General features: G+C 43.6%; 1 protein-coding gene across 1 annotated transcript; it reads left to right on the forward strand.

Annotated features, from left to right (window-relative positions):
* Positions 1–474: 474 nt before the first annotated feature.
* Positions 475–12,838, forward strand: LOC148042798 (uncharacterized). Its single transcript, XM_087729038.1, has 6 exons — positions 475–627; positions 1,774–1,825; positions 5,277–5,464; positions 6,642–6,800; positions 7,983–8,093; positions 12,703–12,838. Exons 1-6 carry the CDS (start codon positions 481–483, stop codon positions 12,820–12,822), a joined length of 777 nt encoding a protein of 258 aa, XP_087585164.1. The 5' UTR covers positions 475–480; the 3' UTR covers positions 12,823–12,838.
* The last annotated feature ends 792 nt before the right edge of the window (positions 12,839–13,630 follow it).

Here is a 13,630-nt window from a genome sequence, read left to right on the forward strand (position 1 = left end):
CGGTGGCACATAGGCTCATCCGTACCTCAGTGCAGAAGTTAGACACACCTGAGCCAATTGCCATCCAGAGAGGCTCTATAAATAACATATTTTAATCCGTAACACATTGTCTCTTGACATTTTCAAGCTAGACCCGTCTTGGGTTGGCTGGATTTGCTAAGTAGTTGGAAAGCTTTTCTTCAGGTCTGAAGACAGAGGAGATGTTGTTTAAATAAAAGAACATTCACATAGAAAACAACAGAAGAGACGCAGCTGCTTAGGGAACAAACTCCCTGCAGCAAGAACTGAGCAAATACCGTAGGTTTTTGCCAAATCCCTCCTTTCGTATTCGCTTCAGTAGCTATATTTCCTTTCCGACACAGGAGCCGAGCATCTTGCGTCATTGTCTGGAGGGCTCCGGGAACAAGCTGAGTTGCAACAAAATTGAAGAAAGTGCCCAAAAGTTTTTCTCTCTTTTTTTGGCCTTGGGTGTCAAGAGAAATGGAACAACTGAATCCACGCAGCGTTCTGGTGACTGGCTCCAATCGTGGACTTGGCTTGGAACTGATCCGGCATCTGATAGCCAAAAGCAACCCCCCCAAATGGATCTTTGCCACTTGCCGGAACCCCGATGGACTCCGTGCCCAGGTGAGGCCTGGGGGTGCCTTAAGTCCTAGATCGGAAAAACAAAGATATTTTTTTTCTTTAATGGAAATTTGCTTGTCTCCTAAGTGGTAACAGTACTGGCATGGTTGAGTTAGGCACGATGGTTGATTGTTCAATGAAGACTGGTTATATTTAAAATGCCACTTTTAAAATACAGTTAAATAACTGGTGAACTTAATTTCTACAATCAACTGATCGGAATTGAGATATATTAGGATTGTGAAGGATCAGATGATTGAATGTATGCACAGATGAGGCCCTGGGATCAGAGGAAGGGTCATATGTGGCGATAGGGCCCAGATGTGGATGGAATGGACATGAGAGTGAGGAATATGAATTCTGATAAAACATTTTTTCTTGTCGTCATTTCTTTGCCTTGACAATTAAGAACTTTGCTCCTTTCTTGTCTCTCTCATTAAGGAAGGAGAGGGGGTTCGTGTGGGAGCTGCCTCAGATAAAACTGTTTGTTCTTTTATTCTGCTCTGCAATAGGAAAGAGTGGGGCTGCACATTAACAGTGAGACAGAAGTTAGCCCCTTAATACCCCTAGCCAGGATAGTAGGAACAAGAATAGCTTGTTTATAAGAAAAAAAACCAAACCCACATAGCTGGCACACTTCGCAAGATACCTGTGACCTGGGGTGAAAAACAGGTGACGTGACGTTTAGCTATTTAAGATAACAAACATAAAGGTTTATCAAAATTATCTGTTATGCATACATACATTATTAGGGGAAAGGCAAAGGGTTGAATGCAACCATCCCTTGACTATAAAAACAGCTGTAAAATTCTAATCTTGGTCCTTGGTTAGCTTTTCGAACCAGGGTCCTTATATCTTGCTACCAAAATAAAAGTATAATTCTGTATCATACCTTGTGTCCATCGATTTATCGACTTTGAGACCAAGAAGGAGCCCAGGTTTGGGAACAATAGTTGCATATTTATACATCTTGGAATATGAAGTAAAGGAATTACTTTGTCAAAGGATTAGAAACGGTTGAAATCAGCTACTCTGGTTGAAATATGTATTGAAACACTTGAGAGTAAATTACAAAATAATAACAACAAAATAATGGGGATTTTTTCCATTTTCTCACCCCAGTAAATTTGTGGATTTTCTTTCTTTCAGGACCTGAAGAATCTCGCTGTTAAACACCCGCAAATTGTCATCGTCACATTGGGTATGTGTCCTGAAAATCTCTTTGGTCCTTCTTTAGGGAAAGGTAAAAATTCCCATTGCACACATGTGCTAATTGTTCCTGATTCTAGGGGACAGTGCTCGTTTTCGGTTTCAAAGTTGAAGAGCCAGCACTGTCCGAAGGTATCTCCATGGTCATGTGGTCGGCATGACTAAATGCCAAAGGCGCATGGAACGCTGTTACCTTCCCACCAAAGGTGGTCCCTATTTTTTACGTGCTTTCGAACTGCTAGGTTGGCAGAAGCTGGGACAAGTAACGGGAGCTCACTCCGTAATGCTGCACTAGGAATTCGAACCGCCGAACTGCCGACCTTTCTGATCGACAAGCTCATTGTCTTCAGCACCACAGTAAATCATGCCAATTAGGCATCAATTCAATACACCCACATCAGAACAGACAAACATCGCCTTTCATTATAATTGACAGTTTAGGGCTGTTTAGGCAGAATTATACAAATGGATTCCAGGAACAGTTGGATCTGCTACCCAACCAAGAAACAAAAATTCTGCTAGGCAGATGCATTGGAAGGTTAATATGGAAGCAGTGATTCTGATGACTTCTTGTGCCTTCTCTTCTATCTTTCTTTCTCAAAGTTACAAGTTGGCAGCAAATTTTGGAGTGTTATTGGGAGCCACTCCCAGTCAAAGCTTGCAGGTGAGTTTGGTAATTCACATTATTAATGTGGGTGAGGATCCAGCTGGCTATACCAATCAGAATTTGGCTTGGAAAAGAACTTGTGTGCAACACTTTGTTTTTTAATTAAACCATGTTTGCTATTGTGGTTTTTTAATCGTTCATTTCCATATGAATCACATAATTGGATGAGTATCCAACCTGCCCGGACTTGGTCCTTTAGTCAAGAAAGCGCTTCAATTCCATTTGTAGTGAAATGTAGAGTTTTACTAAAAGCCAAGGGGATTACAATATAGCAAAGCCAGAACTGAAATTCGTGCAGCCGAATTTCCCCCGACCACTTCTTCTCTTCCTTTGGTTCCTTATTGTCTAATTATATTTGAATAAATCATTTTGGGAACAGTTCTCTTCAATGGCAAGCTAGATGGTGAACCAAATAGAGGGATAGAATCAAGATCACGTGAAGTGTTAATACCACTTTACAGTGACGTGTGGTGAGGTTTACTGCCGGTGAGGCAAGTGGGCAGGATTTAGCCTCCTCACCACCACCAGCTGGAATAGTGCACGTGCATGCGCACCTGAGGAGAGGGCGGGGAAGCCAAGCAGAGCCCCCCCCTTCCCACTCAAAGCCCCCTTAAAGCAGAAAACAAGCCCGTTCTATGGCAGACAGGCGCACTGGCACTTTAAAGTGCCGGCATGCCTTCCGGGCCGGCCATTCCCACTGAATGGCAAAACATATCCTGGTTTGTGGCCGGGCGGCACGCTGGCACTTTAAAGTGCATGCCGCCGCCCAGCCATACAGCGGGGTGGCGGTATGCACTTTAAAGTGCCAGCGTGCCTCCCGGCCACAAACCAAGGCATGTTTCGTTCTATGGCGGGCTGAGGCAGCATGGCTTTAAAAAATAAATAAAAAAATAAAAATAAATGTGCCAGCCCATGCGCCAGCAGAACACTCACACACACACACACACACACACACACACACACAATAAAAACAAATTACAATTACTTACATTATAAATAATTTTGAATGTCCCCCCTCCCTCCGTCCGATCCACATACCTATTCCAGCTGTGGATTTCAACTCTCCTCTTGTCCGCCCGCCATGATGAAAGTGTAAAAAATTAAATAAAAAAGCAACTTACTTAGGCAAGGCTGCCAAGGCATGATTTGCTGCTCCCAGATCAAGAGGCGGGAGAATCACGTGCCTCCTTTGCATAATTTTTCGCCTTTTAACCCTTGCTTAACTCTTAAAAGGTGAAAAATTCCTTATGCAAAGGAGGCCCATAGTTCTCTCGCCTCCCACTACAGTTAGCACTAAGCAGATTCAGAGTCACTGTGACTCTGGAGTCTGGCAGCAACTACCTTAGCCTTTTTAATTATTTTAAAAATTCTTTTCTTTTCCTCATGACACTGCACATCCCTACCACTTTATAATGCCTTGGTAAGGCCACACTTGGAATACTGCATCCAGTTCTGGTCGCAACGATGTAGAAAAGATGTGGAGACTCTGGAAAGAGTGCAGAGAAGAGCAACAAAGATGATTAGGGGACTGGAGACTAAAACATATGAAGAACAGTTGCAGGAACCGGGTATGTATAGTTTAAGAGAAAGAAGGACTAGGGGAGACAAGATAGCAATGTTCCAATATCTCAGGGGTTGCCACAAAGAAGAGGGAGTCAAACTATTCTCCAAGGCACCTGAGGGTAGAACAAGAAGCAATGGGTGGAAACTAATCAAGGAGAGAAGCAACTTAGAACTGAGGAGAAATTTCCTGACAGTCAGAACAATTAATCAGTAGAACAGATTGCTTCCAGAAGTTGTGAATGCCCCAACACTGGAAGTCTTTAAGAAGATGTTGGATAGCCATCTGTCTGAAACGGTGTAGGGTTTCCTGCCTAGGCAGGGGGTTGGACTAGAAGACCTCCAAGGTCTCTTCCAACTCTGCTATTGTATTGTATTGTATTGTAACTCTGTCAGAAGAAGTACATTTTTAAAAACTTCTTTATCCCTTCCCTAGTTTAATAAAATGTACGAGATCAAATATTGTCTTGTCTTGACTGGCTTCACAAAGAAGACTTGCAAAACTATCAGTTCATCACATGATTCTACAGTCTTTTTTTAAAAAAAATCAATTTTATTAATTTTCTATTAGTTACATTATTTAGGTAAAGGCAAAGGTTCCCCTCGCACATATGCGCTAGTCGTTCCCAACTCTAGGGGGCGGTGCTCATCTCTGTTTCAAAGCCGAAGAGCCAGCACTATCCGAAGACGCCTCCGTGGTCATGAGGCCAGCAGGACTAAATGCCAGAGGTGCATGGAACGCTGTTACCTTCCCACCAAAGGTGGTTCCTAATTTTTCTACTTGCATTTTTTACATGCTTTCAAACTGCTAGGTTGGCAGAAGCTGGGAGAAGTAACGGGAGCTCACTTCATTACACGGTGTTTGGATTTCAAACCACTGAACTGCTGACCTTTCTGATCGACAAGCTCAGCGTCCTAGCCACTGAGCCACCACGTCCCTTTACATTATTTAGTGCTTAATAAACATCGTGTTGTCTGGGTTTTTTAATTTGCTTAACAATACAAATGCCATTCTTACTCCCCATCCCTTTTTTTCCAACCATGTTGCTGTACAGTCTTAAAACTAATCCCAGGAAAGTCATTTTATTAAAAAAAAGAAAGAAAGAAAGAAAATGCAATATCCAGAACATAGAAGTCCATTCATTGGAATATTGTGTGCAATATGCAAAATCAAATATGGAGTAACCTACCTTTATTTTTTTCCCCCCTGCTGTAGACACAACCGATCCATCCAGCGTCAAGGCTGCTGCAGACGAAGTTACGGATCATTTAAAGGGGGCGGGATTGAACCTCCTGATTAATAATGCCGGGATTATAAATATGAGCAGCTTGGAGACAGAAACACCAGAGACCATGGCTGAGACCTACAGAACCAATGTGATTGGGTCCATGATAGTTGTCCAGGTAAGGGAACGGGTTTTTTTCCCCAGGCTGATGCTGAACTTTCTCCAGAGGGAAGTTGGTCCCCATCCTCCCTCCCTCCCTCTCCACCCAAACACTCCCCACCCCCGTGATTTGTGCTTTTAAGAATGAATCCCGAGCTCTTTGAACTTTTTAAGAATGGGACATCAAGACCTGAATAAAAGTTTTGCCCAGTAACTGCATAGAATTAGGACAGACAATGGATAGACTATCAATATCCAATGGATGGGGAAATTGTATTGAATGAAACAAGCAGTTCAGTTTCAGTTTCAGTTTCGGTTTATTTGTATGCCGCCCTTCTCCAGGAGGGACTCAGGGCAGCGAACAACTCAGGGGGGAAAGGGAACATAAACAACAGTACACATAATTAAAATACACGAAAATCACACAGCCATACCAGTCGAGAGGGAAGGGGAACTCATCAACCCCAGGCCTGCCGGCACAGCCAGGTTTTGACGGCTTTCCGGAAGGCCTGGAGAGAGGTGAGGGTCCGGATCTCCGCGGGGAGTTCATTCCAAAGGGCCAGAGCTGCTACAGAGAAGGCCCTCCCCCAGGTAGTAGCCAGATGGCATTGGCTGGTGGACGGAACCCGGAGGAGGCCAACCCTGTGTGATCTGACGGGTCTTTGGGAGGTAATTGGCAGCAGGCGGTCTCTCAAGTACCCAGGCATATGAAGTGGGTTCCATCTGGTTACACTACCAGGCAATTCTGATGCAAGTAATTGGCAACTCTTTGGGGCCTGTCCATTGAGAATTTGTATTGACCGGGAGATCAATCAATATATTATGGATGGAAATTGTGCTGATTTGAACAGGGGTATGTTAAGTGGGTTCCATCCAGAGATGGGTTCGGACCGGTTCAGTTGAGTAGGTAGCAACTCAGCTGGCCATGCCCTCCAAACTGGTTCTATCGGTGGCGCCATAGGCGGCGCCATTTTGTTTTTTGTTTCTGCGCATGCACGCACGCACCCAAAACGCGAACCGGCAATAGAAGAAGCTGGAACCCCGTTCTGGTTCCATCGGATTAAATGGCGGCACAATTCTGACATTTCCTAATGAACAAATGGCAACTTTCTGGGGCCTTTCCATTGGGAATGATAAATCTCAACCCTCCTTACAGAAGGTTTGACTGACCTTCATTTGTTCCTTTCATCCTTCAGGCGTTCCTCCCTTTGCTGAGGAAAGCAGCTCAAGAAAGTCCCCTGGAGGGCATGAGCTGCACCAGAGCAGCCATCATCAACATTTCTAGCCAAGCAGGTTCCATCACAAGCATCTTTGAATGGCAATGGAGCCACATCATTGCTTATCGTTGTAGTAAGGTACAGATCTACCGTCAAATGTGGCTAGATCAGTTTTGTTTGTATTGTAAGCAGGAGAAGGGTATGCTTGAATTTTTTTAATGCATCTTCCCATCATAACTGGTCAATGTCGTTCCACCAGAAACCTCTTGGCCTAAAATTGATTTAATATTTCCCTTTCTTCTGATGAGGAGCAGATGGTCAATGATGATAGCTCTCCAGATTCCAGGTATTTGGGCCTGATAATACTTCCAGATGTGCTATCGTATAAGGGATAGCATCAGCTTTCAGACCAGAAAAACATTCCTTCAAATAAGGGCAGAGAACATGCTCTGAGTAGGTTGTTATTATTATTATTTATTAGTTTGTCAAACATGTACAAGATAGCAGGCATAAATATAAACATGGGCATGAACAAAAGAAACGAGTACAAATAAATGGGGACAGGGCAGGGACGGAAGGCACGCTGGTCCGCTTATGCACGATCCCTTTACGGACCTCTTAAGAATTGGGTGAGGTCCACAGTAGACAGTTTAAGGTGGAAGCTACGGGGTTTGAGGCTGTAACGATGGAGTCAGGTTGAGCATTCCAGGCATTGACCACTCTGTTGCTGAAGTCGTATTTTCTGCAATCGAGCTTGAAACGGTTTATCTTGAGCTTGTATCGATTGTTTGCCCTAATATTATTGAGGTTGAAGCCGATGAGGTCATTGAGAGGTAGGACGTTGTAGCAGACAATTTTGTGTACTATGCTTACGTCCGACCAGATTGGTCGCAGCAGCGCGGTTCCAGATTGTCCAAGCCCAAAATTTCAAGCCTGGTGGCATGGGGAATTCTATTGTGAGTAGGGGAGTGGAGTACGCTTCTCGTGAAATACCTCTGGACTAGTTCAATCGTATTAATGTCCGATGTACAGTGTGGATTCCAGGCAGACAAAGCTTTGAGTAATTATTTTGCCTTTTTGTCAATCAACATTGAATCGCAACCAATAAGATTAGGAGACAGGAGGAAGTGAGGCATACCTGGAAAAACTGATTAGGAGGAGATGAAAGCACCTGCTTCTCAACACAACGTGTGAATGTTTTGGTCTTCTGCAGGCTTGGGGAGTTTCAACATATTGCCCAAGGCAGCTTTTCAGTTAGAGAAGCTGCCTTGGAATGTGATGGCATTCATTCTGTCTTCTCCTTCCCTCTCTCCCTCACAGTCTGCTCTGAATATGCTCTCTAAATGCCAGTCCTTGTATCTTGCCGAAGATGGGATCTTGTGCATTGCATTGCATCCAGGATGGATAAAGACCGACATGTCAAATTCAATGGTAAGCAGACTGGAAGGAGGGGCCGGGAAAACAGTTTATACAGTGAACAAAAAACAAAATTAGCTGAACTGGGAATGTAATGTTCTAAAGAGCTCCAGATCACTTTGAAATTTTTCCTGGATCACACTATTCCAGATAGCAATCAAAAAGAAAATGAACCTTTATGGTTTCACTACTGACATCATCTTAATTTTAAAGTCAGATCAAGCTAGATCTATACTAAGGGTGAAAAAAAAATCTTAAGATACAGAAAGTCGGACAGAAATTGCTGCTTTCTATTATTATATGCAAAAGGTGGCTCAATGGCTAAGACGCTGAGCTTGTTGATCAGAAAGGTCGACAGTTCAGCGGTTCGAATCCCTAGCGCCGCGTAACTGAGTGAGCTCCTGTTACTTCTCCCAGCTTCTGCCAACCTAGCAGTTCAAAAGCACGTACAAATGCAAGTAGAAAAATAGGGACCACTTTTGGTGGGAAGGTAGCAGTGTTCCATGGGTCTTCAGCATTTAGTCATGCCACCACATGACAGAGATGTCTTTGGACAGTGCTAGCTCTTCGGCTTTGAAATGGAGATGAGCACCGCCCCCTAGAGTCGGGAATGACTAGCACATATGTGCGAGTGGAACCTTTAGCTTTCTATGGTTAAATGAGACATTTGTTAAGGGAGTTTTGCTCCATCTTATGATCTCTCTCACCATGGTTGTTAAGTAAATCCCTGCAGCTGTTAAGTTAGTAACACCCAGTGACGTGCGGTGAGCTTTATGGCTGGTGAGGCAGCTTTTTAGACTTGTGGACTTCAACTCCCAGAATTCCACAGCCAGACATGCTCAGTTCCGATTTTAAGCGACAGCATTTTTCCCCCTTGCAAAATAAGTTTTCCCATTCTTTTTCTTCTCCCTCCCCCTCCTTCCTCCCTCTCTCCTTCCCTCCCCCCTCTCTCAAACAAACACACACAGAGAACTTGGATCCCTCTCTCACTCACTCTCAAACAAACACCAACACAGAAGTTGGATTGGATATATTTTCCAAAGGCTTGAAAGCAGCTCCTCTGCCATACCCCACCCTTCCCCTGCTGCCTTCCAATCGGAGCCTTTGATTGCAGGTGAATCACATTGTAATCAGTGAAGCTGGGCTTATGTACTTTTATCCAGCTGTGTGTGTGTGTGTTTGTGTTTGTGTGTATGTGTGTTTGAGAAGGCAACGTGGTTCTGCCAGAGCTCTGAGTCAGACTGAGCTAGTTGCTCCCAGAGAACTCTAAAAAGCCTCTAAAAATGCCCTCTACAGGAGGCGAGAGAACATGTGCCTCCTTTGTATACAAAAGTTTTTGCTTTTTAACCCTTACTTAACTCTTAAAAGGTGAAAAATTGCTTATACACAGGAGGCCCCTATTTCTCTCGCCTCGTCCTATAGTTAACACTAAGCACTGTTCCAAGCAGTGTATTTGGAATCTGGCAGCAACTACCTTGGCTTTAATTATTTTTAAAAAATTCTTTAAAATTCTTTCCTTTTCCTCATGACTGGTGAGGCCACGCCTCCCCTGCCTCTAGTGACTGCACGTCCCTGGTAACACTGTTGTTAAGTGAATCTGGCTTCCCCTTTGATTTTGCTTGCACAGAAGGTCGCAAAAGATGATCCCATGAACTCGGGATACTGCAAACATCATAAACACAAGTTAGTTGCCAAGTATTTGAATTTTGATCATGTGTTCCTGGAGATGTTGCAATGATTGTAAGTGTGAAAAGCAGTCATAAGTAACTTTTCTCAGTGCCGTTGTAACTTCAAATGGTCATTAAATAAACTGTTGTAAGTCAAGGCCACCTGTAATTGAAAATAATCAAATGTTAGTGACTAAATCAGCCTCATTTTTGTATCGTATCACAGTTCCCACATTTAGAAGAAACTTATCTTTAGTAAATGCTTTCTCCACAGCAGTTCTGGAAGGGAAATATTGGGGAAAGTTCATATGAAATCCATTAGTGCCCCTGCGATGGGGATATCATAGAAACCACAGCTCCTGTTCAAATCAAATCAGGTTTATTACAGTCAAAGACCGGAGACCAGAACAAATAAAATCACTCAATATCCAGTTAAAAATTCTAGAATCTATATATGTAAAAATGGCCGTTATGTTCCAGCATAACTCTGAAATGCCTCGAGCACTGTCAACCAAACTTGATGATTTACACAGATGATTTACTCTCTGGAAACAAATAATGTGGGGGTAAGATACCCCTAACATCCCTCGGGGGTGTGTGTGTGTGTTCTGTTGAGATACAGCCTGTTGTGCCTTAAAATGGATTCTACAGCACAGTGGAGTTGCCACGGTAACGGATTCACAGTACTCCACAAGGGGGCTCCCTCTGGTAAGGGGGAAGATCCAACGTTAGAAATTACGTTTGGTCCGGATATTTGTGAATGTCTAATACAGGATTGGGATAAACAAATATCCAGGCAACGCCAGGTTAACAGCTAGTAAAACAATAAATAACAGATACAATCTATATTAAAATCACAATTTGGCATCCAATCTGTCAGTTACACACAGCTTAACTATACTATAATATCGATCCTTAAACTGTGAGGCCCCTAGTCATTAAATACTAAAACACATGTTCTTCTCTGAATGTTCTAGAACAGTGATGGCGAATCTTTTCGGCAGCGAGTGCCAAAAGGTTCACACGGAAACGTCACATGTGCATGCGCATGCTCATTAGGGCTACACTCCAGAAAAGCTGGACTTCTGGGTTCTGGGGCGCATGCACATCCAGTACATCTGCACACATTGATTTTCAGAACTGCTGCTCATGTGAAGGACAGTTGTTCATCGTATGCCAGAAGCCCAGAAGACAAAGAGGCAAGGCCACGCGTGCCGGGCAGCATGGCTTCTCGTGACACCTTGAGCCCACGCGCCATAAGTTCGGCATCAGGCTTCTAGAAGGACCTTTACCACCACATGAATAAACTGACTGTTATTTAAAATTTAAAATCCCATATTTGGGCATACCGGGGGTTGTAACTCTAAATACATACCTATCACCCTGGCTCAGCTGATAAGGAGTAGAACTCTGTGGCTCAATGGTTAACACATCTGCCTAAGATGCAATACAGCACAGGTTCTAATCCCAGTAAGGGTATGGCTAGGTGATGAGAGCTAAATAGCTTAAAATAGATCTATACTAGTCTCCCTTTATTTATTTATCAGCACAAACAAAAAACACAAATATAACAAAGGCAACAGTAAAAATATTGGGTTTCTGTCGTGATGGACTCTTGTGATGAGCCGATTGACAGATGATGGAAGCAGTGAGCTTCCTCCCATAATTGGGGCTTACCAGGAGTTGTGACACTAAATATATACCTTCTTCCCTGGCTTCAGCTGATAAGGAGGAGACCTGTGGCATAATGGCTAAGACGTTTGCCTAAGATGCAATACAGCACAGGTTCGAATCCCAGTAAGGGTATGGCTAGCTGATGAGAGCTAAATAGCTTGAAATAGATCTATACTAGTCTCCCTTTATTTATTTATCAGCACAAATTATATATATATGTGTGTGTGTGTGTGTGTCTGTGTGTGTGTCTGTGTGTGTGTGTGTGTGTGTGTGTGTTGTATTTGTGCTGATAAATAAATAAAGGGAGTCTCCGCACAAATACAACACATTTGTAACAAAGGCAACAGTAAAAATATTGGGTTTCTGTCTGGATGGTCTCTTGTGACGAGCCGATAGACAGAGAATGGAAGCAGTAAACTTCCTCCCATATTTGGGCATACCAGGGGTTGTGACTCTAAATACATACATACATACATACATACATACATACATACATACATACATACAAACAAACAAACAAACAAACAAACAAACAAACAAACAACGTCTTGCTACATTAGGCGTAAGCTACATCCACAAATCTTGGTTAATAATTCTTGTTCTTAGGGGAAGAGTTTTGCATCATTTATTTTATTGAGTGTACTTTTTTTTACTGGTCAATGAACAGAATTAAAGGTTTGTTCTATTTGTTTGTCTGGAAACTCTTCAATTCTGAAAACTCTAGATGGCTTTTTTTTTTTTAACAATGCTGTGGGCAGTTCCCTCCAATTAAGTCAAGAGGAATTCTCTTAATTATGGGAAGGGGCGACATGCCAGCATCACAGATACTTGCTGGTGTTCACTCTCAGAAATTCCTCTTCACCAAGAGTTATCCTTTGATTATAATTTCATGTCTAATAACATTTTCTTGCTAATACATCTTAGAATCACACTATTGTCTTGAATCAGTGGTGGGATTCAAACATGTTTACTACCGGTTCTGTGGGCCATGGCTTAGTGGGTATGACATGGCTTGGTGGGTGTGGCAGGGGAAGGATACTGCAAAATCCCCATTCCCTCCCAATCAACTGGGACTTGGGAGGCAGAGAATAGATGGGGGTGGGGCCAGCCAGAGGTGGTATTTACCAGTTCTCCGAACTACTCAAAATTTCCGCTGCCGATTCTCCGGAACTGGTCAGAACCTGCTGAATACCACCTCTGCCTTGAATTCTCCCAGTGATACTATAGGCTTTTAGACTTTTTCCACTATCGACTGCCTTCATCCTTTGCCTATTCCTTTCCAGGGGTCACCTCCACTGACAACGGAGCAGACTTTGCAGGCTATTCTGAACACCCTTGGCCGTCTCTCTGAGAAAAACACTGGCACCTTTGTTAACTGGGAAGGGAATTTAATTCCCTGGTGAGACAACCGAGAATCTGCTTCTCCACATTGCAGGAGGGTGTTCTCGTCGAAGGCAACAATACTTTCTGTCTTCTGTCGGTGCTCATGCTATCCTGCTCTGCTGCATGTTCTCCAACTCTCCCTTGCTTCAGTTATTCTGTCCAGTGCCCATAACACCTTGCTCAGCCAGGCTCTTTAGACTACAGGTCCCAATGATCCATCTGAATAGTTGCAGAAGTCACTGGCAGCCATCTGTAAAGCAAGTGATTTCTTATTGGAGAATTTTCTTTCCAGATCTCTGGTATCTCGCTAAACCAGGGTGTCAAACTCGATTTCATTGAGGGCCGCATCAGGTTGTGTTTGACCTTGGTGGGGATAGGAGGTAGGCGTGACCCGACAACAGCGCGCCGACAACAGCGCGCCGACAGAAGCACAATTTAAGTTAAGGTAAGGTTTAGGGTTAGGGTTAGGGTTAGGGTTAAGGTTAGGGTTAGGTTTAGGTTTAGGGTTAGGGTTAGGGTTAGGTTTAGGGTTAGGTTTAGGGTTAGGTTTAGGGTTAGGTTTAGGGTTAGGTTTAGGGTTAGGGTTAGGTTTAGGGTTAGGTTTAGGGTTAGGTTTAGGGCTATTTTTAGGGTTAGGTTACAGCGTGCTTCTGTCGGCGCGCTGTTGTCGGCATGCTTCAGCGCTCATTCGTCGGCACAGTTTTGTCGGCGTGGTTTTGTCACCACGGTTTAGTCAGGCGCGCTTTTGTCGTTCGCGCATTTGTGGTGGAACCGGGGGTAGGAGGGGCACAGCCAGGGTGGGCATGGCCAGATCTACATCATTTGTGT

Source organism: Thamnophis sirtalis, unplaced genomic scaffold (assembly GCF_051295495.1).
Source record: "Thamnophis sirtalis isolate CommonGarterSnake01/CBP01778 unplaced genomic scaffold, rThaSir2_p1.2 scaffold_14, whole genome shotgun sequence".
Classification (NCBI taxonomy): Eukaryota; Metazoa; Chordata; class Lepidosauria; order Squamata; family Natricidae; genus Thamnophis; species Thamnophis sirtalis.